Raw genomic sequence first — 25,457 nt, 5'->3', positions numbered from 1 at the left:
GAATGGCCTACTCCTGCTTATATTATGAACTTGATTGCTGCACACGTTGCTACTTGATTGCTGACAGTCAACAAAGAGCAGGCTGACCATCCTTTTTGTGCTGGAGGGGAGGAACATTGGATAAAAGCCTGTTAAATGACAAGTGTGCTGGGGCAACAGTGATTAGTGGTCCTACTGTTTGTGACACATATAATGTGGTCTCCCTAAGACTTCAAAAAGATACTATGCCATATGAAAATTGTTTAGATTCAGCAGTGCACATTGAGGTGCCACCTTATTTGGAATGAAAGTAGGTGTACCAATGAGGCCAGTGCTCTGTAGGTATTCAATCCTTTAGCTTCCTTTGCACTCACAATGAGGTATATTGTAGTTTTGTATTTGCAAACATTAGGGACCTACACTGCACTAGGCATCAGGTTATTAGCCTTGTATGGCACCAGAAACTCCTAGCATACAATCAGCAAAGCCCTCATGAAAGCATTCTTGAGTGTTCAGGGTGTCCAGGAGTAGACATTTTTCTTTATATGGTCAATTGGTAATTCCACGGTTTTTATTTCAGACCAAAAGCTTGGCAGCTGAAGAGTCTCATCACTTCCATAGTGTTTTAATATGGATTTCCTCTCATTTCTGGAGCTCCATCTGGGCATCGGAAGAGCAGAGAAAGTGAAGGCAAAATCCATTCCCTTCCTTGACCCAGTGAACTAGAACTTTTTAAATCAACACAGTCAACACAGAGGCTAGGTCCCACTGTTTTGCAGCAGGAATCTCCTCTGATGGTTAAAATTCACTGTGAGCCTGAAAAAACATCAATCAATGGCCTGATTATTGGAAGATTAATATTATTTAAAAATACTGCATGCGATGGAAGCCTAGCATTAAAACAGAGAAAAAAACTGAAAACACTCAGCCAGTCTGGCAGCATCCGTAGAGATGAAAAACAGAGTTAACATTTTAGGTTCTTGATATTGTTGTGATGCTCTATGTATGTGTGATCTGGCATTCTCTAATGTCCCTGTTAGAGAAGTAAGTGTTGAGATCTGTGTGATAGGATGCTATATGATATTCTTGTATCTATGTGTCAGCTCCACCTTGACTAACTACTAATGCTAGTCTTTTTTTTCCAATAAAAGACTGAAAAAAGGTAGTTTCTTTACTCAGAGAGTAGTAAGGGAATGGAACGCTTTGCCTGCAACGGTAGTAGATTCGCCAACTTTAGGTACATTTAAGTCATCATTGGATAAGCATATGGACGTACATGGAATAGTGTAGGTTAGATGGGCTTGAGACCGGTATGACAGGTCGGCACAACATCGAGGGCCGAAGGGCCTGTACTGTGCTGTAATGTTCTATGTTCTAATGTACTTTCTAATCCATCAGGAAAGTCAGTTCATCACTCTGGCTGAACCCAGACTTTTTCAGTCTGTGACAAGTTTGTAATATGTTCAGGTGTTTTATAAATAAGTCTTCTGATATTTGTTCTCAGTAAGAACCCAATTCCATGTCATGTCACAAGAGTTAATCAACATAGTAGTAAAATGCAAAGAACACATGATGGTAGAACCTGGGTGGTAGCTAATGTGCAAAATTGGAAGAATATTTTAAAAGACTGCTCAGTGGCTATATCTTCCACATCCTGTCTTGTTCGCTCCAAGTGATCACTAGCTTCATGGCAGCTATATGGCTAAATGCTGGGCAAGCAAGTAACAGGCAACTAAAAGTGCTTCTGTTAACTCTACACGAAAGTTTGTGAGTATATTCTATTAAATAGCGGTGAAATCAATTAACTTCTCAGTTAATGTGCTTCAGAGGAACAGATCCAATATTTGAAAGTACTAACAGAGCAGTATCTGAATCTGTCCAGACCCACTAACAGTAAACCAGCAGCCTTTTATTAATGGTGCAATCTAAATCTACAATAGTAGTGATCCTAAACCACAGCATGAACAAGACAGCGAGGAGCGGTGGCTCAGTGCAACATGCACTGCTGCCTCACAACACCAAAGACCAGGGTTTGATTCCACCCTTGGGCAACTGTTTGTGTGGTGTTTGCACATTCTCCCTGTGTCTGTGCGGGTTTCCTATGGGTGCTCCAGTTTTATCCCACAATTCAAAGATGGATTGGCCACAGAAGATGCAGGGACTCAGGAATAGAGTAGGAGGGTGGGTCTGGGTGGGATGCTCTTCAGAGGGTTGGTGTGGACTTGATGGGCCAAATAGCGTACTCTATACTGTAGAGTTTCTGTAATTCTAGGAGTGCTCCGAGTGCTATTTAAGGCTGTCCTCCATCAAATAATTACTCAATTCTGCTAATTTGAGGCATAAAATGTGAGGAAGACACAAGGTACCCAATCTTCTTTCCTATTTTTGGTTTGAATTGTGGCTCTATTAACTCTCAGATTGCAATCCACAGTCATCAACAATTAATAATTTACCACATGACATCCACTTATAATAGCCTATCTCTCAACACAATGAAAAGCAAAGAAACAAACAGCAAGGCCAGTACAGTGCTTTTCAACGAGCAGAAATTGATACAAATATTGTAAGATGCAGCACATTTACAATATCCAAGTCAAAATGGAGAACAAGTCAATATGGACTGGCAAGCCACTGACCTCACAGCAGAACTCCAATTGTTGGAGCAAAAGGTAACATTTCACTCACCAAGTAATAGTTGACCAAGAAAAGAAAACTGTCAAACTCCTCAGTGCTCTTGGAAAAGGAAGTCTGAGAAAAGTTAATTCTCCAGGTTTCTCTAACAATGATGAGAAACACTCTGTAAAGCTTTTAAACTTTTAGATGATCATCTTGAAGTTAGGCTAACCTCCAAAATCATAGACTTGAACTTAAGTCCACTGACAGCAACTGAGTGAAACAATTGATGATTTTCTTGGCAATGCCTTCAGTGACTTCAGTAAAGAAGATCTTTCTGAATTACTCAAGCTTCTACACTGATAAAGTTATTGTGAAAAACAATCTTAAAAAGAACTAAAGGACACACTATGATGTGCTATTAGAAGAAGGTCAAAAATTTGTGGCCATCATTGCAAAATAGTAACATCTTCCAGGCCTTAACTCTATAATAACAAAATCAAATGTCAACATACCACAACAAGGAGTCACTATAGTGACTTTGGAGTTAATACAGGTTACTCCCACTGAGCCAAGAGTAACATCAGTAAAGGAAATCCCTGGTGCAGTTGCAAGTACATTGGAGTAAGTCGCAAATGCAACCCAAAGAACTTCTGAATGATCAAACAGCTACAATTGTTACTGTCCAGTTAGGTAAGCACTAGAAGAGGGATTCTTTTCAAGGTTTACAAACAAGGTTTGATGAGTTACAATGGACAATCAAAAACATATGTGTTTGTCACATACACCAAATGCATGAAAATGCAAGTCATTGAATGTTTGCATCATCTATATTGTAACTTGCCAATGTTTTGTCATGTAGGATACAAACTCTTTTATCCATCAAACGTAAATCGACTGAACATATCCAACCCTCAGTAAAACTAAACAGGCAAATCAGCTTGGGATTCAGTGATGGTAAAAATTTTCATTAGGTTGCAGTATGTCTGGAGTGTAAAAATAAATCACTTGCTGCTATTTCACTTTGTCTTTTGACATGAACGTGAGGGTTGCTATTACTGGACAAATGTTGCTTGAATAATTTTACAATCATCCATTTTCTCACAGGATACCAGTGATTTCAATTTAATTGACAAGTGGTTATAGATGCTTTGAAAGGGGTCTATGAACTCCAGTGCTTTTTGATTTAAGAGATCATGATTTGAATGGAATATTTGTTATAAAGAATTATGTACTTAAAGGAACACAAATATACCAATTTTGTTTTATTAACCAGGGTGCTTTATTCAATGTAATGACATCTGCAATAGATACTTAGAACTTAACTTTCTAGAACTTTATCTCATCTCTGCGTGGGTCCTGATCTGCTCATCGTGCGTACTGAGTTAGTTGGCTTGGTAGGTGTTAGGGCAATTATTCATATCTTCTTTGGAGAAAGATATATTAAAAAGAAGCTATGCATTTTGCATTCAAAATCCATACTGTCTAAATTCAAGCTACATGTTGTGAGTTCTGAATTTGCAATCTTATCTCATTAATTAAAAGTTTTAATTAAGCACTGTCAGCCAGCGTGATGCAACTGTTACTCTGAAGCAGTAATATCTGTCCACAATTAAATGTCAGGACTGCTGTGATTGAAGGATTTGACCAGCATCCAGGAGTATTGTGTAATTGAGCAAATATTAACATAGTGCTCTTAATCCAAATCTCTGATGCAGCAAACTATAAACATGAGAGAATGGCAACTTGCTATGATATTAATAATCAAAAATAACGTGGAAGTGGAAAATAATAGTTTTAACAGCATTTCAATCAGCCAAAACCGAATAGATTTCAAATCAATTTGTTGTAAATACAAAAATCGTCAATTACTAATCATTCTTCTCACATTCTCAGTCATGTTGTTACAACGTTTAGGCTTCACAGGATGCTGGTTATTAAAATAAGACTGCTGCAAACTGATCCTGATCATCTATCAAGCATTCTACAGCTGCTTAACCTGGGAGAAAATGCAGTATCTTATTTTTCTTACACTTTGCTTTTCTTTTCCTCTGTTTTATTAACTGGGCTTTCTTTTTTGTTCTGTTGTGTTTATATTCTGACTAGATAATATTATAGGTCATAAAAAGTTTTAAAGCTTCTATCCTGTCCTGCTCTGTGTCAGCCAAAGGCCACCTTTAGGATTTAAAATGCATTAGCTCAAAATTCATGCAATCTGAAAGGCTCCCATTTATTTAATACTATGTCTATGATGATCTAAAGTGTATGGTGTTAAACTGTTCTTGGCTGAATCAACTAAAATTCATTGTGGGTTTTTAATGGTAGGAAGAATCTACAGCAACTTCATTTCAATATTGAGTAATTGTGTTTTCTATGCCCCATCCATATAGATTTTAAACACTTTACTGTCTGTTGAGAGCATATTGGCAGCCGATATTTCAGGCTGGGTTCAGACCTGAAACACACTGTGAGCAGTCACAGACTCAATCACAAAGTAGTACCTGCATTATAACAGTGTGTGCAAAATACTTTTCACTTGCAAGTTATTAATTGTTTATACAGCAGGGAGAGAAATCTGTAGTAGCATTATAAGTTAGCTTTAACATTGCCATGCAAGTCCCACAACATGGTGTAGCTGGGAAATGTTTCAGCAAATTGTCAGATTGAATTTTTTTTTCCTCCTGTGAAGTCTTTTAAGTGCAAATGCCATTAGAGAGGTGACCCATTTTCTTGTTTTTGTCCTTTCTAGGTGTGCATTGTCCAAAAGAGAGACACAGAGAAAATGTATGCTATGAAGTACATGAATAAGCAACAATGCATTGAGAGAGATGAGGTTCGAAATGTGTTCAGGGAACTGGAGATCCTGCAGGAAATTGAACATGTTTTCTTAGTAAACCTCTGGTAACTATATCATGTTTTATTGAATATACATTGTGGTCTTGCTATCTTCATTCAATGTTTACATCCTTATTTCCATGTAAGAACACTGCCCTATTTTGTGAGATACTAATTTTATTCCATGCCTAGTAATGTGTATCAAAGGAATCTGTGAAGTAGCCACTGTTCAGACTTTTGGATCAGTCAACCAAAGCAGAATTGGGCCATTTTGCTCAATCTGTGATCCAAAGGAACTTTGCCTTCCAAATCTGGAACATGAAGGATAGAATAACTTGTGATGTGATAATTGAACTAATTTCAGTCTGTGAATTAAATTTTCTTTTGTGGGCTGAACAGATCTAAAAATCTACCAGCTGGTAAGAAAAACTGATTTATTTCTGTTGGTTTATATTTCCACCAGCACTAGTTTTAGTGAATTGCCATCAGCCTCCCTCTATAAACAGTGGAAATCTAGCTTTATCACTTCCCACACACGTCTGCCACACTATTTCTCTTCAAGCACTTCCATCAACATCTTGGTACTTTTCCAATGCTCACTCACAATTTCTGACAGTCTATCTCCTGGCTTGTCTTTGTCTATTGAATTCCAGCATAAATGAGGGGAAACATTATCTAGAGAGCTGAGGAAAACTGATGTATAATTCGTAAATTTTAAAAAGTTCCTAATGGCTAAGTCCTTTGGGACCATCGTTTCTATTATTTAGTGCCTCTCCGTTTGACTAATTTTTACTCCTCATAGTTCATTCTACATTTCTAAAAATTTCCAGAAAAAAAAGATTTAACTGCTAGCTCCTCTAAACAGACATAATTCAACAGAAAGTGGGTGTTTAGTGCAGCTTCATACAAATGAGAAGACTTCATCTTTGACTATTCTTAGTATGCAGACAAAATGATAATATTAATTAAGACAAGTAACAATAGAAATAACTTGCTTTTAAATAACACCCTTATCATAGCAAAGCATCCTGGGACATCTTCATTAAGAAACACATCAAAGCAAAGAAAATGATATTAAGACTGGTCGCCTAAAGATCTTTTTAATCAATTTGCTCAGATATGTGATGACACACTTCTGAAGCAGGTGGGACTTGAACATACATGTCATGACCCATACTCATATCACTTAAATGCTTGATCAAATAATATATTTCAAGGAGCAGTTTAATGGAACAGCGGGAGGCTGAGAACATTAGGGAGGACTTTTTAAAGCTTATGGCTAATCAGTGGTCAATGGTAGGACAAATAAACAGTGTCACACTAGAGGTCAAAGTTGGAAGAACTGAGCTCTTGAAGAGATTACCAAAATGGGCCATGACATGGCCATGGAAGGATTTGAACACAAGGAGCAGAATTTTATACAGGAACAGGGTTTCTCACCTATCACGTAGAAATCCTTTCATCGCATCCTTTAGGAAAGGCCTGCCATATGGAATGCCAGTTAGACACTTCATGGTGAGCCTTCTTCAGGATCAGTTTCCGAAAGTAGAAATCAGACCAACAATAGCTGTCAGTCAAATAGGCTGGCAACATCCCATTTTAGTAGCAAACTTTGTGGGACAGTTGCAGTTGCTGACAATGTGTACACCATTGGCCCATGATCACAAAGGAGCGCAGACCACAGGTGACTAAGGCTGAGTTAGGAGTCTTAGTTGGGGCTTTGCAGAAGATAGTAATCGTAGGTCAGTGCAGGGCCATCACAAGAGTGTTGGGTCACTCAATCATACACTGAGTTTTTCACAAGAATGATTGTCTAAAAGCCTTCCAGCTCCAGATTTAATTGGTACAGATATAGTGTTCATACACATCACCTGATTAAATGCACACCTCAACTCCCATCATTTCCAATGTTATCTTTGGAAGAAGGTGTTAAATTTTGCCTGAAATGTGAATTCTAGAGTAGAATGGACTGAGAGCCAGTTTAAGTCTGTGCCAACTGGGTTGATGCATGACTGGCTCATTGTGTTGTCTTGGAAAGATTGTGTTGTCTAGGATAGCCACAGTAGTGTTTTGAATGAGCTGAAGGCTTTGGAAAGTGGAAGTTGGGAAGCAGCTTCTGGTAACATATTTTAGGATTAATTTAACAAATGCTTGAATAAAGATTTCAGCAACAAACCGAGGTCATTGGGTGGAGACAGGTGAAGTTAGAAGTGGGTTTTAACTGGGAATGTAGTTGAGTGGTTGTGTCACTGAACAAGAGATTAATTCCTAACATGATTACTAGAGAATATCAATTTAGTTAGTCAAATAAACCTGATCCAAAAAATGCTTATGTCAATAATGGTAATATTGAAAATGCTGGATTGTTCTAAACCCCATCTGGTTGAAGCGTCCCTTGAGGTTAGCAGACTGCTGTCCTAACACAGTCTGATAAATGGTAATGTTTGGAGCTCAGTGAATACTCCTCAGAATGGGGTTCTAAGGAGGGGTTACTGAACCTGAAACATTAACTCTGATTTCTCTCTACAGATGCTGCCAGATTTGCTGAGCCTTGCCAGCAATTTCTGTTTTTGTTTCTGATTTCCAGCATTAGCACATCTTTCGGTTTTCACTTGATAAATGATAATGCCAGAATGTTGGTAGTATGGACTTCTGTTTCTAAGCGATGGCAGGAGGCAAGGAAACACTGTAGTAAAGTTTAATCATATATATATATGTCTAAACACCTTGGGCATAGTGCTGTGTAATGTGGTGACTTTATCTGGCAGACCAGTGAACGAGTGCTTATTCGACAACAGTTGCTACAAACGTCATTATAAAACCAAAACCAGAAATTATGTTTTTGTGGATTAGTCAGTTAAGTACTGAGATCACAATTTAAGATGACAAAAAGCAGAATGAAGGTAGCAAATATTTGTTTCATATCATCCAGAAATTATATTACATAAATATACTTCTAAATACTTGGATGTGACAGATATGCTTAAAATAATAGAACATAGAACATAGAACATAGAACAGTACAGCACAGAACAGGCCCTTCAGCCCACAATGTTGTGCCGACCATTGATCCTCATGTATGCACCCTCAAATTTCTGTGACCATATACATGTCCAGCAGTCTCTTAAATGACCCCAATGACCTTGCTTCCACAACTGCTGCTGGCAACGCATTCCATGCTCTCACAACTCTCTGCGTAAAGAACCTGCCTCTGACATCCCCTCTATACTTTCCACCAACCAGCTTAAAACTATGACCCCTCGTGCTAGCCATTTCTGCCCTGGGAAATAGTCTCTGGCTATCAACTCTATCTATGCCTCTCATTATCTTAAAGGAATTAAATTTGCAATTTATACACAGTTGGCTAGATCAAGGTGAGTAATTAATTGATATAGTTCATCATATTGGAATATCATTTCAGACAATTAAAATAAAATCATCGCACCGTTAATACAGTCATGGCAGTCTCAGTATAAGACAGAATGCAAAACACTATCCAGGTATTAAATTACAAATCCACAATAGGACAGAGGTTACACTATAAATTCCTGCCATTGGGTGATGACAGTAATCATTTGTAACATTGAAGTGGAAATAGAAATGGAAAGCAGATGCACTAAGGCATGAATCAAAATGGTTATTCATGTTCTGATTCAGAAAAGCATAAACATTGCTGGAAATCTGTTCTGTTTTACGACAGAAGGTGGTGGCTTAGCGATAAACATGGCTTGTGAATAATCCAAAACCTCAGGTAAATGTTCTGCAGGCATGGGTTCAAATCCCACTGTACCAGATGTTGAAATTTGAATTCAATCAAAATCTGGCCTAAAAGCTAGCTTAGCGGCAGCCATTGTTGATTGTCGCAAAAACTCATTTTGTACTCTAATGTCCTTCAGGGAAGGAAATTTGCTGTCTAATTCATCAGAAATCTGCCTAATATGTATGTCACCTGACACCCACAGCAATGTGGTTGTCTCTTAAATGCTCTTTTCAAACATCGAAAAGCTGGCCCTGTCAATGATACCCACAACTAATGAATGAAAAAAATTGCATTGAAGTATCTAAGAAACACCTGTATAAACTATATATATATATGTATTCATCCAATTAATTGCAGCTCACTATTTACTGATTCCATCATCCCATCTTTATCCTGACAACCAATCTCTTGGAAATCCCTTATAGTATTTCTCATTATTTAACTTTATTCAAAGCACCACACTGAGAAAAAAAAATGATAGGTTCTAATATTGTCTAAGCGAATCATACTTCATACTATCCTGTTCTGCTAAACTGTATGGCCCATTTTCATAGAACAGATGAGTTTTAAGATGGGCTGTGAGTAATGACTGTATGTTTGAAATGAGGGAGACAGTGCTTGAGGATGGAATTTTCCAAGTAGATCAGCTAAATGTCAATCTGGGAATGTTTCATTCTTCACAGCTCACCTCATTATGAATGCATCATGTCCCTGTGGCGCTGCCTTCATAGTCACCAGCAGCTCACAGGTCACAATTTTCGGGTCACCTGTGATTACATTTATTAGACAGAGATGACCATGATCAGTTTCTAATGACCAATGACATGGTCAAGATTGCTACTGACCAGGATTTGTAATAAATATCATTGGTCACATGCAGAATTCCATGATGACAAATATCTTAAATCTGGACTGTATACCTGTCTGATTAATGCACTCGCCTTTGGAGGTCTTCAAGTCTGTCAAAGTATAGAGCCCGTCTTCACAGAAGAAACCACTTTCACTGTCCACTCTGGGTGTGATAGCAGCCTCTTTTCATTCATATTGGCACTTTAGTGAGTCAGACTTTAATGGAAGGAAACACAGGTCACTCATGATATAATGATTCACAAATTGCACCTGGTCATCTATATGACCTTCAAACCTTCATGTTCCTTTCTTCCCTCCACTTCCAGTCTATTTCATCAGCATCTCCACATTCCCACCCAATATTTTCATTTAAGTCTTCATCTCCCAACATTGCCCCTAGCCCCTGTATCTGTAGTTAATTATGTCATCCATTATGATGAACTGTCACCCCACCCCCCCACTTTGAAACTAGGATGTTGTTGACCGCAAATGATCCCACCACCACCCATGGTAAGCTGTCTCCTCAAAAACAGTACCACCTCCCACTCCTACATATTGAGTTGGCAACTCGGCAAAATTATTGTGCAACATCCCAGACTGCTCCCACTAGAATTTACTTCCTTAACTTGCCCACGATGTAGTAGTTCCTGATAACCAATATTTACTTGCTGAGAACAGAGTTGTAGGACTTACTATTGCCTACCCTCCAACTGACTTGGAATGGCAGCCCCTAACTGATGACTGATCAGGCCTCTGACAGATATGTGTACAGAGGAAAGTCGTCCAGGACTTTTCATCTTGATTTTTTCTTTCTTATATTCATTCCTGGGATGAGGATGTCTCTGGCTAGGCAGCATTTAGTTCTGAGTTATGAGAAATGTCCACTGGACCCGCAACGTTAACTCTTTTCTCCTTTACAGGTGCTGCCAGACCTGCTGAGCTTTTCTAGCACTTTTGTTTTTGAGCCTGTCAATATTTACTGTCAAGACTCACATTTGAAAATTGACCACATGAAGAAGTATGAGAAGAATGTGAGAACACTGATGACTGGGGAGGAAGTTGGGGGAAAATTAAAAATCAGTGGAAAGATTGTTGGAAACTGTGCATGACAGTGATCGGTTGAGAAGCCCTGCCTCTGTCCATATTTCGCTGCTGAACCACAAATACCCTGTCGAGGGTTTCTTGTTATTCACTGTATGCTGGTTCTGTTCCAGAGCACAGTTTTGTTCGGAAGTCACTGAGTCTTCAATAAATAGACCACCAACTACTTTTAATTATAAATGTGCACATTCATAGGGGTTTATTGCACACAAGGAAGCCATTTGACCATTGGCAGCTCTATCAACATTAGCTGGAGCAATCTAATCCTATTAAGCTAATTTAAATTGACTGCAATGCAAAAACAAATAATTAGCAAATCCCAATACTGTCATTCTGCCATATCCACAAGGGTTCTGTTCCTTAGAACCCTGCAAATAATGAAATTTGTCAGTGCGGAGCTTGTTTAAAAATAAGTTAAAAATTATGGATATGTAAGTTTGGCCCATGGATGTTGAATTTTGTTGTTACTTATTTTTTGGCACAGATAGGCAAATTCACAATTTGTGATTTCAAGGATACAGAGAATTTACTGGATCTGTTTGGGTTAGCAGAGGGAATACTTTTGTTTGCAATTAACTCTGATAATTACTCATTTGCCTCAAAATGTAATCAGAGGAAAGCCATGCCTCATTGCGTACAGCATGATTTGATCTCCATTCAAGAGTGAGTGTGTTAATTCCTGACTGGGCAGTGGTAGTTGAATGCAAACTCAGAATGGTCAATTCAAGCAGTGACCAGCATGCAACAAATGCTCCTGGAAATACATGCGTGAATGTCAGATGATAAAAGGATTTGAGTCAGTCATGAAGGCTCAAGACTCAAATAACATGCAATGTTCTTTAGCTAGAAATACACACACAGGTAAGTTTTAACTTGAATGCTTGGAGTACAGAGCTTCTCTCAGAGAGATTTTGTGCCCTGAGAAGTTTTATCTGAAACATTTGTTGTAATACTCTGTAGAGAGTTCAGAGATACGGTTTTAGTGTGGAACGTTTCAAGAGTACCTCCAAAGAGGACAGTATCAGTTGGAATTCAACAAGAAGTATTAATAAATACTCGTGATGTAAAGGGAATAGTATATATCATAGGTGATACACGGTAAAGTGCCATCATGGGTAGGAGGTCCTGACAGGCAGGCAAATACAATTAACAGCGGAGCAAAAAGACATTGAAGAACTTGACAGAAATAAAATTGGTGTTGTAAGACCATTAGCAAAAATTCTGCATAGTTGTATGTAAAGACCCTACCATTTTGTTTTTGAAAATTTGTTTGTGTTCTAAAATGAGTAATAGACTTTTTAAAAATAATAAACAAGGACTGTGGAAAGAATTAATGTACATTCTAAACCTGACACTCATCTTTACACTGCTGATTTTCCAAGCAGTGGGGGAGGTTTCAGTAGGTTTCCTGGAGTCTGGTTGTGAGTACAGATGGGGATTTGGCCAGCAACAGTAGCAGATTGGTCTGGAGAATGTTGACCAGTCAAAGGCATTCTGCCTGCTGACAATTATATGCTTAGCTCCTAGTTAGCTAAACAACCTGTGGGTGTGAATGTTTGGGTTAGAAGCCATAGACCTTTGGAAAGGAATTTGCTGACCTTCTTCCTCCATTAAAAAAAGCTACCTCAAGCCTGAAAAATGCCAGGAGTTGTAAGCTGTGACTTTTAGCCAATAAGCCAGAGAATTTATAAGTTGTGAATCAGTTGCTCTGTGCCTCTTGCCAGGATGTTAAAGTACTATGAGAAGAAAGATCAAGGATCTGCAAGTCCTGACAAGCCAAATAGATCATCTCAGCAAGCTCAGTGGACAAGAATCATTGAACTGCCTTTCTAGTCTTGCCCTCTGCATAAAGCACTCATTTTTTTTGTGTCTGTGCATTTGTATGTGTAGTAGGGAAGTTAAAAAAGGGTTATATGTAACTACTAATATGTCACAATTGCTTTCCCTATAACTAGAATCTATCTGCTGGTAATAAACAGTAATTCTTGAGAAGTGCAGGGACATGGTCCTTTCTTTTTGTAAATCTGAGCCTAAAATATAGTTAAGTTGAGGGATTTTGGAAGCTTTTATGAAACCTTTAACTTTTTGGATGGCTCCAGGAATTAGCATGCTACGCCAGCGAGACATAACATGTATTTTTCAGAATATATTCATTTACATCTTTTGCCTTCTCCCGGGATGATGTAGTTACAATAAGTGTGGTAACTTTCAGAGTGCCAAGGGACTTTGATATTTTTGCAAAGAGTGCAAGTTGCTACAATTTTCATTGGAGACCCTGAATCAGGGAATGCAGATGATTGAGATTCAGTTAGAAATCAGAAAAGAAGCAGTTTTTTGAAAGCACAATAATGAAAGAGACATTAAATCTGAAACTTTGTTGCATTCACTTAGAGGACGTGGGAGTCACCTATTGCCTGTCCTTAGTTGCCCTTGAGAAAGTGGTGGTGAGCTGCCTTCTTGAACTGCTGCATTTCTGTAGTTTGTCCCAGAATGCACGTAGGAAGAGAATTCCTGGATTTTGGCAGTGAAGAAATGGTGATAAATCCAAGTCATGATAGTGAGTGTCTTGGAAGGGAATTTGCAGGTGATGGTTTTCCCATGTATCTGCTCTCCTTGTCCTTCTAGACGAAAGTGGCTGTGGGTCTGGAAAGTGCTGCCTAAATGACCTTGATGAATTTCTGCACTGCATCTAGTATAAAATACATACTACTGCCACTGAGCATTTGTGGTGGAGGGCGTGGATGCTTGTGGATGTGATGCCAATCAAGTGGGTTACTTTGTCCAGGATGGTGTCAAGGTTCTTGAGTGTTGTTAGAGCAGCACCCATTCAGGCAAGTGTAGAATATGCCATCATACTCCTGACTAATGCCTTGAAGATAATGGATAGGCTTTGGGAGGTGAGGGGGTGAGTTATTTGCTGCAGTATTCCTGGCCTCTGACCTGCTGTTGTAGCCACTGTATTTACATGGCAAATCCAGTTGAGTGCCTGATCAGTGGTAACCCCAAGGATTTTGATAGTGGAGGATTCAGGGATGGTAACACCACTGAATGTCAAGCGGTGGTGGTGAGATTGTCTCTTATTGGAAATGGTCATTGCCTGGCATTTCTGTGGTGCTCTTATAATTTGCCACTTGTCAGTGCCATGCCTGATTAGTGCCCATTGTTGTATTTAATGCTTCAGTATCTGGGGAGTTGGGAATGATGCTGAACATCATGCAATCATCAGGGAACATCCCACTCCTGATCTTATGATGGAGGGAAAGTCATTGATGAACCTGATGATACTCAGACCTAGAACACTACTCTGAGGAACTCCTGCAGAGATATCATGGAGCTGAGATGATTGATCTCCAACAACTGTAACCATTGTCATATGTGCCAGCAATGCCCCCAACCAGCCGACAGTTTTCACCCGATGCCCATTGATTTCAGTTTTGCTAGGGTTTGTTGATGCTGTACTGGGCTGAATGCAGCCTTGATGTCAAAGGCTGTCACTCTCACCTCATTTCTAGAATTCAACTCTTTTGTCCATGTTTGAACCAAGGCTACAATGAGGTCAGGAGCTGTGTGACCCTGGAAGAACCCAAACTGGGTATCACTGAGCAGTTTATTGCTGAGTGAATACTGCTGATGTCACTGTTGATGACACTTTCTATCACTTTACTGATGAACGAGAGTAGACTTAAGGGGTAGTAATTGGCCGGTTTGGATTTGTCCTGCTTTTTATGTATAGGTCTTATCTGGGCAATTTTCCACATTATCTGGTAGGTATCAATGTTTTAACTGTACTGGAACAGCTTGACTATGGGAGCAGCAAGTTCTGAAGCACAAGTCTTCACTATTGCTGAATGTTGTCAGGGCCTGTAGCCTTTGCAGCATCCACTGTCTCCAGCTGTTTCTTGATATCACATGAAGTTAATTGAATTGATTAAAGTCTTGTATCTGTGATGCTGGGGATCACTGCAGTAGATCCAAGATGGACCATCTACTCAGCACTTCTGGCAGAAGATTGCTGCAAGTGCTTCAGCCTTATCTTTAGCACCAATGTGCGGGGTTCTTCCATCATCGGGGGTGGGAACATTTGTGGACCCTCCTCCTGCATTGAGTTCCTTATTTCACCATGACCATTCATAGCTGGATGTGCCATAACTGCAGAACTTAGATCTGATCATTGATTTTGAGATCACTTAGCCCTATCTATCACTTGCTGCTTATGCAGTTTGGTGCTGATCCAAGCATGCCCTCTTGCAGTTGCCATTGGACCAGGGTTGATCCCCTGGCTTGATGGTAATGCTTGAGTGGGGGATATGCCAGGCCGTGAGGTTACAAATTGTGCTGTACTACAACTCGGCTGGTTTTGACCCACAACAACTCATGACTGCCCAACCCTGAGTTGCTAGATCTGTTTGAAGCTTGTCCCATTCAGCACAGTGATGGTGCCACACAGTGTGTTGGAGGGTATTTTTAACGTGAAGATTGGATCTTGTCTCTACAAGGACTGTGTGGTGATCACTCTTACCAATACTGTCATGGTCAGATATACCTGCATCTGGCGGATTGATAACGATTAAGTTGAGTATGCTTTTCCTCTTGTTGGCTCCTTCACCACATGCTGTAGATCAGGTCTAGCAACTATGTGCTTTCGGACCTGATCAGATCAATCAGTAGTGCTACTGCCAAACAACTCTTGGGGTGGACATTGAAATCCCCCACCCATAATGCATTTTGCATCCTCGCCACCTTTAGTGCTTCCTCCAAGTATTGATCAATGTGGAGGAATAATAATTCATCACCTGAGGGAGGATGGTACGTTATAATCAGCAGGAGGTTTGCTTGCCCATGTTTAACCTGAAGCCATGAGACGTCATGGCATCCATAGTCACTCCAAAGGCAATTCCCTCCCGACTGTATACTACTATGCCACCATCTCTGCAGGGCCTGACCTACCAATGGGGCAGGATATATCCAGGGATGGTGATAGTGGTATCTGGAACTTTATCTAATAGGTATGATTCCATGAGTATGACTGTGTCAGGCTGTTGCTTGACTAATCTGTGAGACAGCTCTCCCAGTCTTGGCACTAGTTCCCAAACTTTTGGTAAGGAAGACTTTGCAGGGTTGACAGAACTGCTTTTGTTATGATGCCTGGTGATCCATCCAGTTTCATTTCTTTGTTGAGATGTTGTAGCAATTGATACAACTGAGTAGCTTGCAAAACCAATTCAGAGAACAGTTAAGAATACAGAATTACATGTAGGCCAGACCAGGTGAGAATGGCAGATTTTCTTCCCTGAAGGACATTATTGAAACATGTTAAGCATTGATTTCATGTTCATCAGTAGATTCTTAATTCCAGATATTTTATATTGAATTCAAACTCCACCATCTGATTCAAACCTGGTCTCCAGAACATTTGCTGAGTTTCTCGATTAATAGTCTAGTAATAATACCACTAAGCCATTGCCTCCCCTAACTCTCATGGAAGTATGAGAAATTTACAGGGGCCGTTAAAAGAAGCACTTTTTCTTAGTTAACTGAAAACCAAAGATAATACCCCTACTGCTAAACTCATGGAAATTTGAAATTAAAAAAGGGAGAAATTTTGGGCAAAATTTGCTTTTGGTTTGGATAAGCCTATTCATCAGAATTAAATTGCCTTACTTGTTCATTTGCTGCTTCAGCAGACATTTTCAACATTTGCGGTTTTTACAACTTTTTAATTTATAATACCACACAAAACAAATCAAATGGATATAAAAAAAAAGCCAAGGACCTTAAACTATAATATAAGGAAAATCTGTGAATGAAGAGTGAGCTAAAATATTCTATGTATTAGGAAACTGTATTCAGTTAATGGATGACCCCAAAATATCAATTAGTAGCGTGTATTCTTGGATAAAACCACAGTTATTAAAATGCTCTGATCTGTTTCTGTCTCTATCATGATTAAATAGCTAATGGAAAGGTGATTACAGCAGGTCATATCTGATGATTTTAATTACTTCCAATTATGCATTCCAACTGTTTCTGTGTCATGACTTTCAAGATTCTGAAAATTGTAAATATAGCTGGTAATATGCAACACTTAAATTTAACCCATCAGATTTCTCACATCATACAGCCTCACAATGATAATTCTTTGGGAATGAGCAATCCAGAGCTCCAAGCTGTTGGGACAAGAGTTCATATCCTGCCACAGCAACCTGTGAAATTTAAATTCAATAAATTAATAATCTAGAATTAAATGCAAGTGTTACTAAGGCTTCGTATTTAATAATTTTTGTGAGGCTGCTTTGAAGATTGAAGATAAGTGGATATTCTAAAAATACATCAATGAGAAGACATTGCAACATTTTTAATAAGGCACTTCTTGTTAGTCACATGCCTGTGATAACTTTGTTTACTGGAGACCACCTGCCTGGATTTATAGCTGGAACAAAAAACAGAAGTTGCTAGAAAAGCTCAGCAAGTCTGGCAGCATCTGTGAAGAGAAAATCAGCGTTAACCTTTTGGGTCCGGTGACCCTTCCTCAGAACTTATAGCTTTCAGCTTCTAGTTTCTGCCTTAGATCTAGTTTGGAATGTTTGGGGAGAATTCTCTGGAAGAAATAAGCTTCACAGCACTGTCCTCCTTAAATAAACTCTGTTATGGGTCCTGTCCCGTAGTGGATCTGGTCTAGCTACTTTCACATGAGAAAGCCCTGAAAGTATTCATCGAAATTCCATGGAAAACTGCATCTGTAAATGAGTCCAGACTCAATTGCATGTCTCTGAACATCAGACAACAAATGTCCAAAAGACTCCATCTGTATCTTTTGTTTTTCTTCAAGCACTAAAATTCATTGGCCAAAAGTAGTTTTAATCTCTGCAAAGGAATGTTTCTCACCTTTACTCTGTGTCTACATGTCTGTGCGTATGCCTGAGTATGTGTCTGCGTAGGTGTGTGTTTGCATACCCACACACATGTGGAGGAACTTTCATATTTTAAACTGTGTATTAACCCGCTTTGCATCTTCTCACAATAAGTTTTGTTTTACAGTAAATTAGTAATTTTATGTTTATTAAAAAAACTTGGTTAATGGATTTTTTTGTAATTCTGAATCTTAAGACAGGGAAAGCTTACAATTGGTCATATCAGGTCCCAGGTAAAACAATTAAATTTATTTTGTTACCAATGGAGTAGTGTGACTTTAGAGCAGTGCCCTCTTTTATATTGTTTTTAGTGATGATGATGAATATGAAATGCTACTGACCAAAGTGCGTGAATTCAGTAAGGACATATCTTCTGGACTGTCCATCCAATTAGTGGTAAGGGAGACAACATGAGGGAGAAGTCTACTTAATCTCATCCTCACCAATCTAACTTTCGCAGACTTATCTGTTCCATAACAATGTTGTAACCATGGCACATTCTCATGGAGAAAAAATCTCATCTCCCCCACACTGAAGATATTGCCCATCAACTCCTTAGTCTTGTTGCAGTTACAGCAAAATGGTACCATGGCCCTGAGTATTAGATCATGAAAGAAGATTGCTTGGATCCTGAAAGCAATTGATAGGATTATCAAAGAAAAAATCCTTTTCCACTCATGAATGACTTTAGCACAAGGGGACATAATATCAAAATCAGGCTGCGGCCATTCAGGAGACAAGTTAGAAAACAATGCTTTTCTGCACACATTGATTTAAAAAAAAGTGAAACCCACACATAATGCAGAAAATGCAAGCTCAATTAATAATGTTAAGTATGAGGTTAATGAATTTATTTGCAAATTATAAGAAGAGGTATGAGTGAAAGTGGAGAAAGTTATGATTTATATCAAGCAAGATATTATTAAATAGTGGAACAAACTCAGAGTTAACTGGCTTCCTGTTTCAATGCAGGCATTAACGAAATATTTAATAAGCAGGAATATGTTTGAAAATGATTGCAGAATAATTGCATATGACATGATATTGATGTTAAGTCTTCTTTATGTAGAGTAATAAGGTTTGGTGATTTGGCTTCACAATTAAAATTGTGTACAATGTGACAGAGCTGACAGTACATAATGTAGTAATAGTCAATACACATTTAACTGGTGGAAAGGCTCAGGGTGTAGGAATGTTAGCAGTTACACCAAGGGGAGACATTGACGTTTTTGGTCTCATTGTTGTGCGTTCCAAGTAAATCGGGTCATTTCAATGCTATCACTGTAGTAACTTTGCGCTTATTCTCTTTGTTTTCATGCTATTTGGAGCATGATTTTATGGTTATCTCAACGATTGATCTTGCAAAACCTTTTCACCCTAAACGTGTTCCACATTTTAATTTTGTGAAAGCATTAAACAAATTTACACATGAACGTTATTTTTACTTCTCTGTTAGTAATAAATTTACCAAAACTTTAAAAGCTAATTTTAACACCAAGCCCAAACCCCATGAGTGAACATAAGAAACAAGGCATGCTTTGTGTTAATCCCAGTGCTTTAGTCTCTTCATTCCTAAGTGGCTGTACTAAAGCTTCTGGTGGTAGTTTGTGTAGCTGCATTATTCATGACCTGTTCTTTCTTCATGTTGAAATCAAGGCATGATTTTTGTTTCCTTGCTATTTTCAGTCAAATAGGTCATAACTTCCTACCTTTGGCACCTGACATTTTGCTCTCACTTACAAGCAACAGATGATCAAAGATGACCAAACAGATGGCTTAAGTGGAACTTACGTCACTCAGGGGTAAAACACATTGGAACTTTTGGATTCTTTTGTCTTGCAGTGGGCCCTCTTGTGATGCAGAGTAGTATCCCCACCCTTAAAATGAGAGACCCTGGTTCAAATCTCAGCTCCTCCAAAAGTGTGTAATAACATCTTGGGTGAATAAAATAATTTATTTTGAATTTAAAAAAAACTTTTCACTTGCATTCACTCATGGGTCAGCTGCCTTTGAAGTCATTGAATGCAATTTTATTCACAGTTTTATAATCTGGACTGTGAAAAGATTTATAGATATCCTTTTTTTACGTGCTTCTAGAAATTTCAGGCAAAGGGAGATGAAAGTGAAAGTGAAGGAATGAAAATCTGGAAGAGAAGTAAATTACAAGGTGTATGTTCAGGAATGTTTTTTAATTGCAAAAATGTGCTGTATTCATAGAAAATTATCTTTATTTGCAGATTTTAAATCAGTCCTGTGATTCATTTTAGAAGGCCAATTTTGAATTCAGAATACAGGGTTAATGGCAGAACTATTGGCAGTGTGGAGGAACAGAGGGATCTTGAGGTCCACGTCCAGAGATCCCTCAAAGTCACTACCCAAGTTGATAGGGTTGTAAAGAAGATGCATGGTGTGTTGGCTTTCATTGGCAGGGGAATTAAGTTTAAGGGCTGTGAAGTTATGCTGCAGGTATATCAAACTCTGATTAGACCACACTTGGAGTATGGTGTTCAGTTCTGGTCACCTCATTACAGGAAAGATGTGGAAGCTTTAGAGAGAGTGCAGAGGAGATTTACCAGGATGTTGTCTGGACTGGAGGGCAGGTCTTATGAGGAAAGGGTGCGGGAGCGAAGAAGCACGAGAGGTGACTTGGTAAAAGTGTACAAAATGATGACAGGTATAGTTAGAGTGGATAGTCAGAGACTTTTTCCCCAGGCAGAAATGAATATTATGAGGGGGCATAATTTTAAGGTGATTTGAATGCGGTATACGGGAAATGTCAGAGGTATGTTCTTTACACAAAGAGTGGTGGGCGTATGGAATGCACTGCCGGCAGTGTTAGTGGAGTCAGATACTTTAGAGACTTTTAAGCGACTCTTGGATAGGCACATGGAGGATAATAAAGTATAGGGTATGCAGGGTAGATTGATCTTAGTAGGGTAATAGGCCATGGGCCAAAGGGCCTGTGCTGTGCTGTACTGTTCTATGTTCTGTAAGGAAAAACATAAACATTGGAGTATGACATTCTCAGCAGTTGCAACCAAAGACAGTTTTTACCCATGCTGGATGCTATTAACATACATTTTTGAGGTGCCGAGACCATCTGATAATGAATGAACCCTCATTATACTTGGGCAGAAAGACCTTAGGTGATGGTCTTTCCCACTGCACCATGATGCAGCTGCCCCAAGCGTTAATGAATTCCTCAGAACATAATCCTGGAAATTGGATTGCGCCAGTCGCAACACACAGGGTTAGTTCTTAACACTGGAAGACGAACAAATTTCGGGCAGACCAAAGAGTGTCTTTCACCGATTTGATGGTCCTCCAGGCTTGGTTGATGTTGTCTCAGTATGCGACCCAGGGAACAACCTGTGAAGCACAGAGTCTTGCATCACAGAGCTGCTTGGGGCGAACTTTGCCAAAAGCCACTGCATTTCTTTCCAGATTTCCTTTGCAAAGGCACATTCCAGAATGAGATGTGTGACAGGCCCATCCCCTCGCAGCCGCTTCAAGGCAGTGTGCAGTAGCACCCTGCAAGCAGGCATACACGAAGGATCTAATGGACAGTGAGCTGCTTCTTGGTGCTTGTTGGAAAGCTCTGGCAACGAGTCATTGTGTCAAATGACTTTTAACAGTTTCCTTACGGAACCAGCCTCTCCAACCCATCAAGATCAAATCTGTCCTTCACCTGCAGGGTCTCTAGGACAGCACATGCTGAGCACGGCCTGATGGACTTGTGGTCAAAGGTGTTTTTCTTTTCTATGAGGGATAGGGGAATACAGAACAGTCCAACTACATGGAGCATTCCACAGCACTGAGGCCAGGCCCATCCTTTGTAACACTAGGGATAGGAAAGAACCTCAGTATGTACTAAGTGTTTGCATACTAAGTGATAGGAAACAAAGAGTAATGGATAATGGATACATTTCAAGCTGGAGAATTATTTTTAGTGGAGTTTTCCAGGTATTCATTTTTCCTGAATTATACCAATGTTCTTGTCTTGCAATTCTCAACAATTTTCAACTCTACAGATGGCTCAAAACGTGGAAGCATTGTGAACTGTGAGGACAGCGTAAAATTACAAATAGTTAGTTCGAGTGGATGGATGGCAGGTGAAGTTCAATGCAGAGAAGTGTGAGGTGATACATTTTGATAGAGAAGAAATACAGTCTAACGTAAATAGAAACTCTGAAAGGAATGGAGGAAAAGGGAGACGGTGAGTATATATGCACAATTCACTAAAATTAGCAGGGAAAGCACTGAGTTTAACTAATAATGCTCACAGTATCCTCGACTGTATTAAAAAGGGCATAGATTACAGGAGTAAGGAGATTACGCAGAATTTATATGAAACACGTGTTAGACCTCAGCTTGAGTATTGTGTATAGTTCTGAGTGCCACACTTAAGAAAGGGTGTGAATGAACATAGAAAATACAACAATGCAGTGCAGTACAGGCCCGTCGGTTCACGATGTTGTGCCTTACTAAGGTCAATCTACCCTGCATCCCCTACATTTTACTATCCTACCCAAGAGTCGCTTAAAAGTCGCTAAAATATTTGACTCCACTACCACTGCCGGCAGCGCATTGCACGAACCCACTACTCTCTCTGTAAAGAACCTACCTCTGACATCTCCCCTATACCATTTCTGCCCTGGGAAAAAGTCTCTGACTATCCACCCTATCTATGCCTGTCACCATCTTGTACAGCTCTATCAAGGCACCTCTCATCCTTCTTCACTCCAATGATAAAAGCCCGAGCTACCTCAACCTTTCCTCATAAGATCTGTCCTCCAGTCCAGGCAGCATCCTGTAAATCTCCTCTGCACTCTCTCTAAAGCTTCCACATCTTTCCTGTAATGAGGTGACCAGAACTGAACACAATATTCCAAGTGTGGTCTAATCAGAGTTTTATAGAGCTGCAACATAACCTCACAGCTCTTAAACTCAATTCCTCTGCCAATGAAAGCCAACACACCATAGGTCTTCTTTACAACCCTGACAACTTGGGTAGCAACTTTGAGGCATCTATGGATGTGGACCTTAAGATCCTTCTGTTCCTCCACACTGTCAAGAATCCTGCCATTAAACCTGTATTCTGCATTCAAGTTTGACCTTCCAAAATGAATGTGTTGATGTGATTGCAGAGGAGGCTTATAAGAAGGTTTCCAGGGATGAAAGACAGAACATATTAATTGGAGAAGTTGGGAGAATTTTCCTCAGAGAATCAAAGGCTAAGAGGAGATTTAATGCAGATTTTCAAAATCTTGAAGAAGGACAGGGTCGACAGGGAGAAATTGTCCCTTGATGCAAAAGGATCTAAGACAAGAGGATGATTATACATGATTTGATAAATAAATTAATGTTGTAAGAGAAAAAAATCATTTTTACATGAGTTTAGTTAGCGTCTGGTAAACGCTACTTGGAAATGTGTTGGTGGTAGGTTCAATTGAGACATTCACAAGAACATTGATGATGTTTAAGGTTACGTGGATACAGTATTCAGGGTGTGGGAAAAAGCAGGAGAATGGCACTGATGGATAGTAGGTTTTCGTATATGGTGTGTGGAGGGTATCGGTTAGAGTGTTAGAAAGATTCAGTAAGGAAGACTGAGTAGGGTCAAAGAATTTGAACACCTACCATGAGACCTATTCTCCTAATATAGTTCTTCTCTACTATCATTAGGAATCTATTTGCCTTTTGCTTTAGGCACCCTCAAAATCTTCTCATTTTTTGCCAACAGCATAAAAAAAGTCAATTTCCAGTCCCCTTTGGTTTTAAAAAAGAGTTATTGGACTCAAAATATTGATTCTGTTTCTGTCTCCACTGATGCTGCCAGACCTGCTTACTAACTCCTATAATTTTTTGTTCTAATATCAAGGAAAAGACAGCTTGACTTATTTTATATTCAATAATAAAACACATCTTTCACTGAAAAGTAGTAATTCAATGCAAGCTAAGACTTTTGATATGGTATCTTCAGTGACATAACTTTACTGTTAAGCAAACCATCAATAGAAAAGACCCAAATAAATTTAGTTTTGGAAAACAACAGAGCAATTGTTTTTGGGAAATCTGCAGATTTGCAAGTCTGAGAGTTGGAACATAATGCAGTTCCTTAACTAATTCTACCATTTCAAAATAGAATGATAAGAAATTATTAGGGGACATGGACTTAAGAGGAAAGTAAAACAAATTATTTCAAAAGTATAACAACACACAGCACATACAGCATTTCACAATTGAGAAAATTATTAACTAGATGCAGAGGCACTAAGTGAGATATACAGTAAACTCGGTCTACTGCAGCTCAACAGCCCTTTTCTCAAAGGTCTTTAACTTGCAGGTAGAGTCCATGATTAAGAAAGCGAATGTAATGTTATCGTTTATCTCAAGAGGATTGGAATATAAAAGCAGTGATGTGCTCCTGAGACTTTATAAAGCTCTAGTTAGACCCTGTTTAGAATACTGTGTCCAATTTTGGGCCCCACACCTCAGGAAGGACATACTGGCGCTGGAGCATGTCCAGCGAAGATTCACATGGATGATCCCTGGAATGGTAGGTTTAACATACGATGAATGGCTAAGGATCCTGGGATTGTATTCATTAGAGTTTAGGAGGTTGAGGGGAGATCTAATAAAAACGTACAATGTAATGTATGGCTTAGAAAGGGTGGATGCTGGGAAATTGTTTCCATTAAGTGGGGAGACTAGGACCCGTGGGCACAGCCTTAGAATTAGAGGGGGTAAATTTAAAACGGAAAGGAGAGGACATTTCTTCAGCCAGAGAGTGGTGGGCCTGTGGAATTCATTGCCATGGAGCGCAGGGGAGGCCACGACGTTAAATGTCTTCAAAGCAGAGATCGATAAATTCGATAGAATCAAGAGCTACAGGGAGAGTGCAGGGAAGTGCAGTTGAAATGACAATCAGCCATGATTAAATGGTGGAGAGGACTCGATGGGCTAAATGGCCTTACTTCCACTCCTATGCTTTTGGTCTTATGGCTTTGTGTCTGGCATCCCTTGTGGCCCTGTTCTTCTGGGTATACTTGTACAGCAGCTTCTCCTGTAATGAAACAAAGAAAAGGATTGACTACAATGGAAATGAGTAGAGGAGCACTTTGTGAGCACGCACAAAATATGAAGAGGTGGAGAATTTTGGGATTCGGGATACAGGTACTGAATATAGGCAGTCAGTCATCTATAACAAACGTTTAGGATATTAATTCTTTTAAGAAACAGAAGCTAGATGTGATACATTAATTCATTAGATAGAAAGAGTACACAAACCCTAACAACTGAGCACGGTTCACTGATACCAGAAGGTGAACAGACGTTTGCTACAAAGTGTGTCGATCTCATTAAAGTTGTGAAGGCAGCGTGCTGCTCTGCAGCCCAAGTGTTAGGGA

At 39.3% G+C, this 25,457-nt stretch overlaps 1 protein-coding gene across 9 annotated transcripts in view; it reads left to right on the top strand.

The window, feature by feature from the left end:
• Window positions 1-25,457, top strand: part of LOC125462069 (serine/threonine-protein kinase 32C) — a 290,855-nt gene that overhangs the window by 199,552 nt on the left and 65,846 nt on the right. For all 9 annotated transcript variants that reach the window (XM_048551554.1, XM_048551553.1, XM_048551556.2 and 6 more), the window contains one exon: window positions 5,342-5,493. In XM_048551554.1, coding sequence (XP_048407511.1) covers window positions 5,342-5,493 — 152 coding nt within the window. The remainder of the gene's footprint in view (window positions 1-5,341; window positions 5,494-25,457) is intronic.

Source organism: Stegostoma tigrinum, chromosome 20 (assembly GCF_030684315.1).
Source record: "Stegostoma tigrinum isolate sSteTig4 chromosome 20, sSteTig4.hap1, whole genome shotgun sequence".
Lineage (NCBI taxonomy): Eukaryota > Metazoa > Chordata > Chondrichthyes > Orectolobiformes > Stegostomatidae > Stegostoma > Stegostoma tigrinum.
The sequence above is the reverse complement of the archived record's forward strand: the minus strand, read 5'-3'. Positions and strand labels throughout refer to the sequence as shown.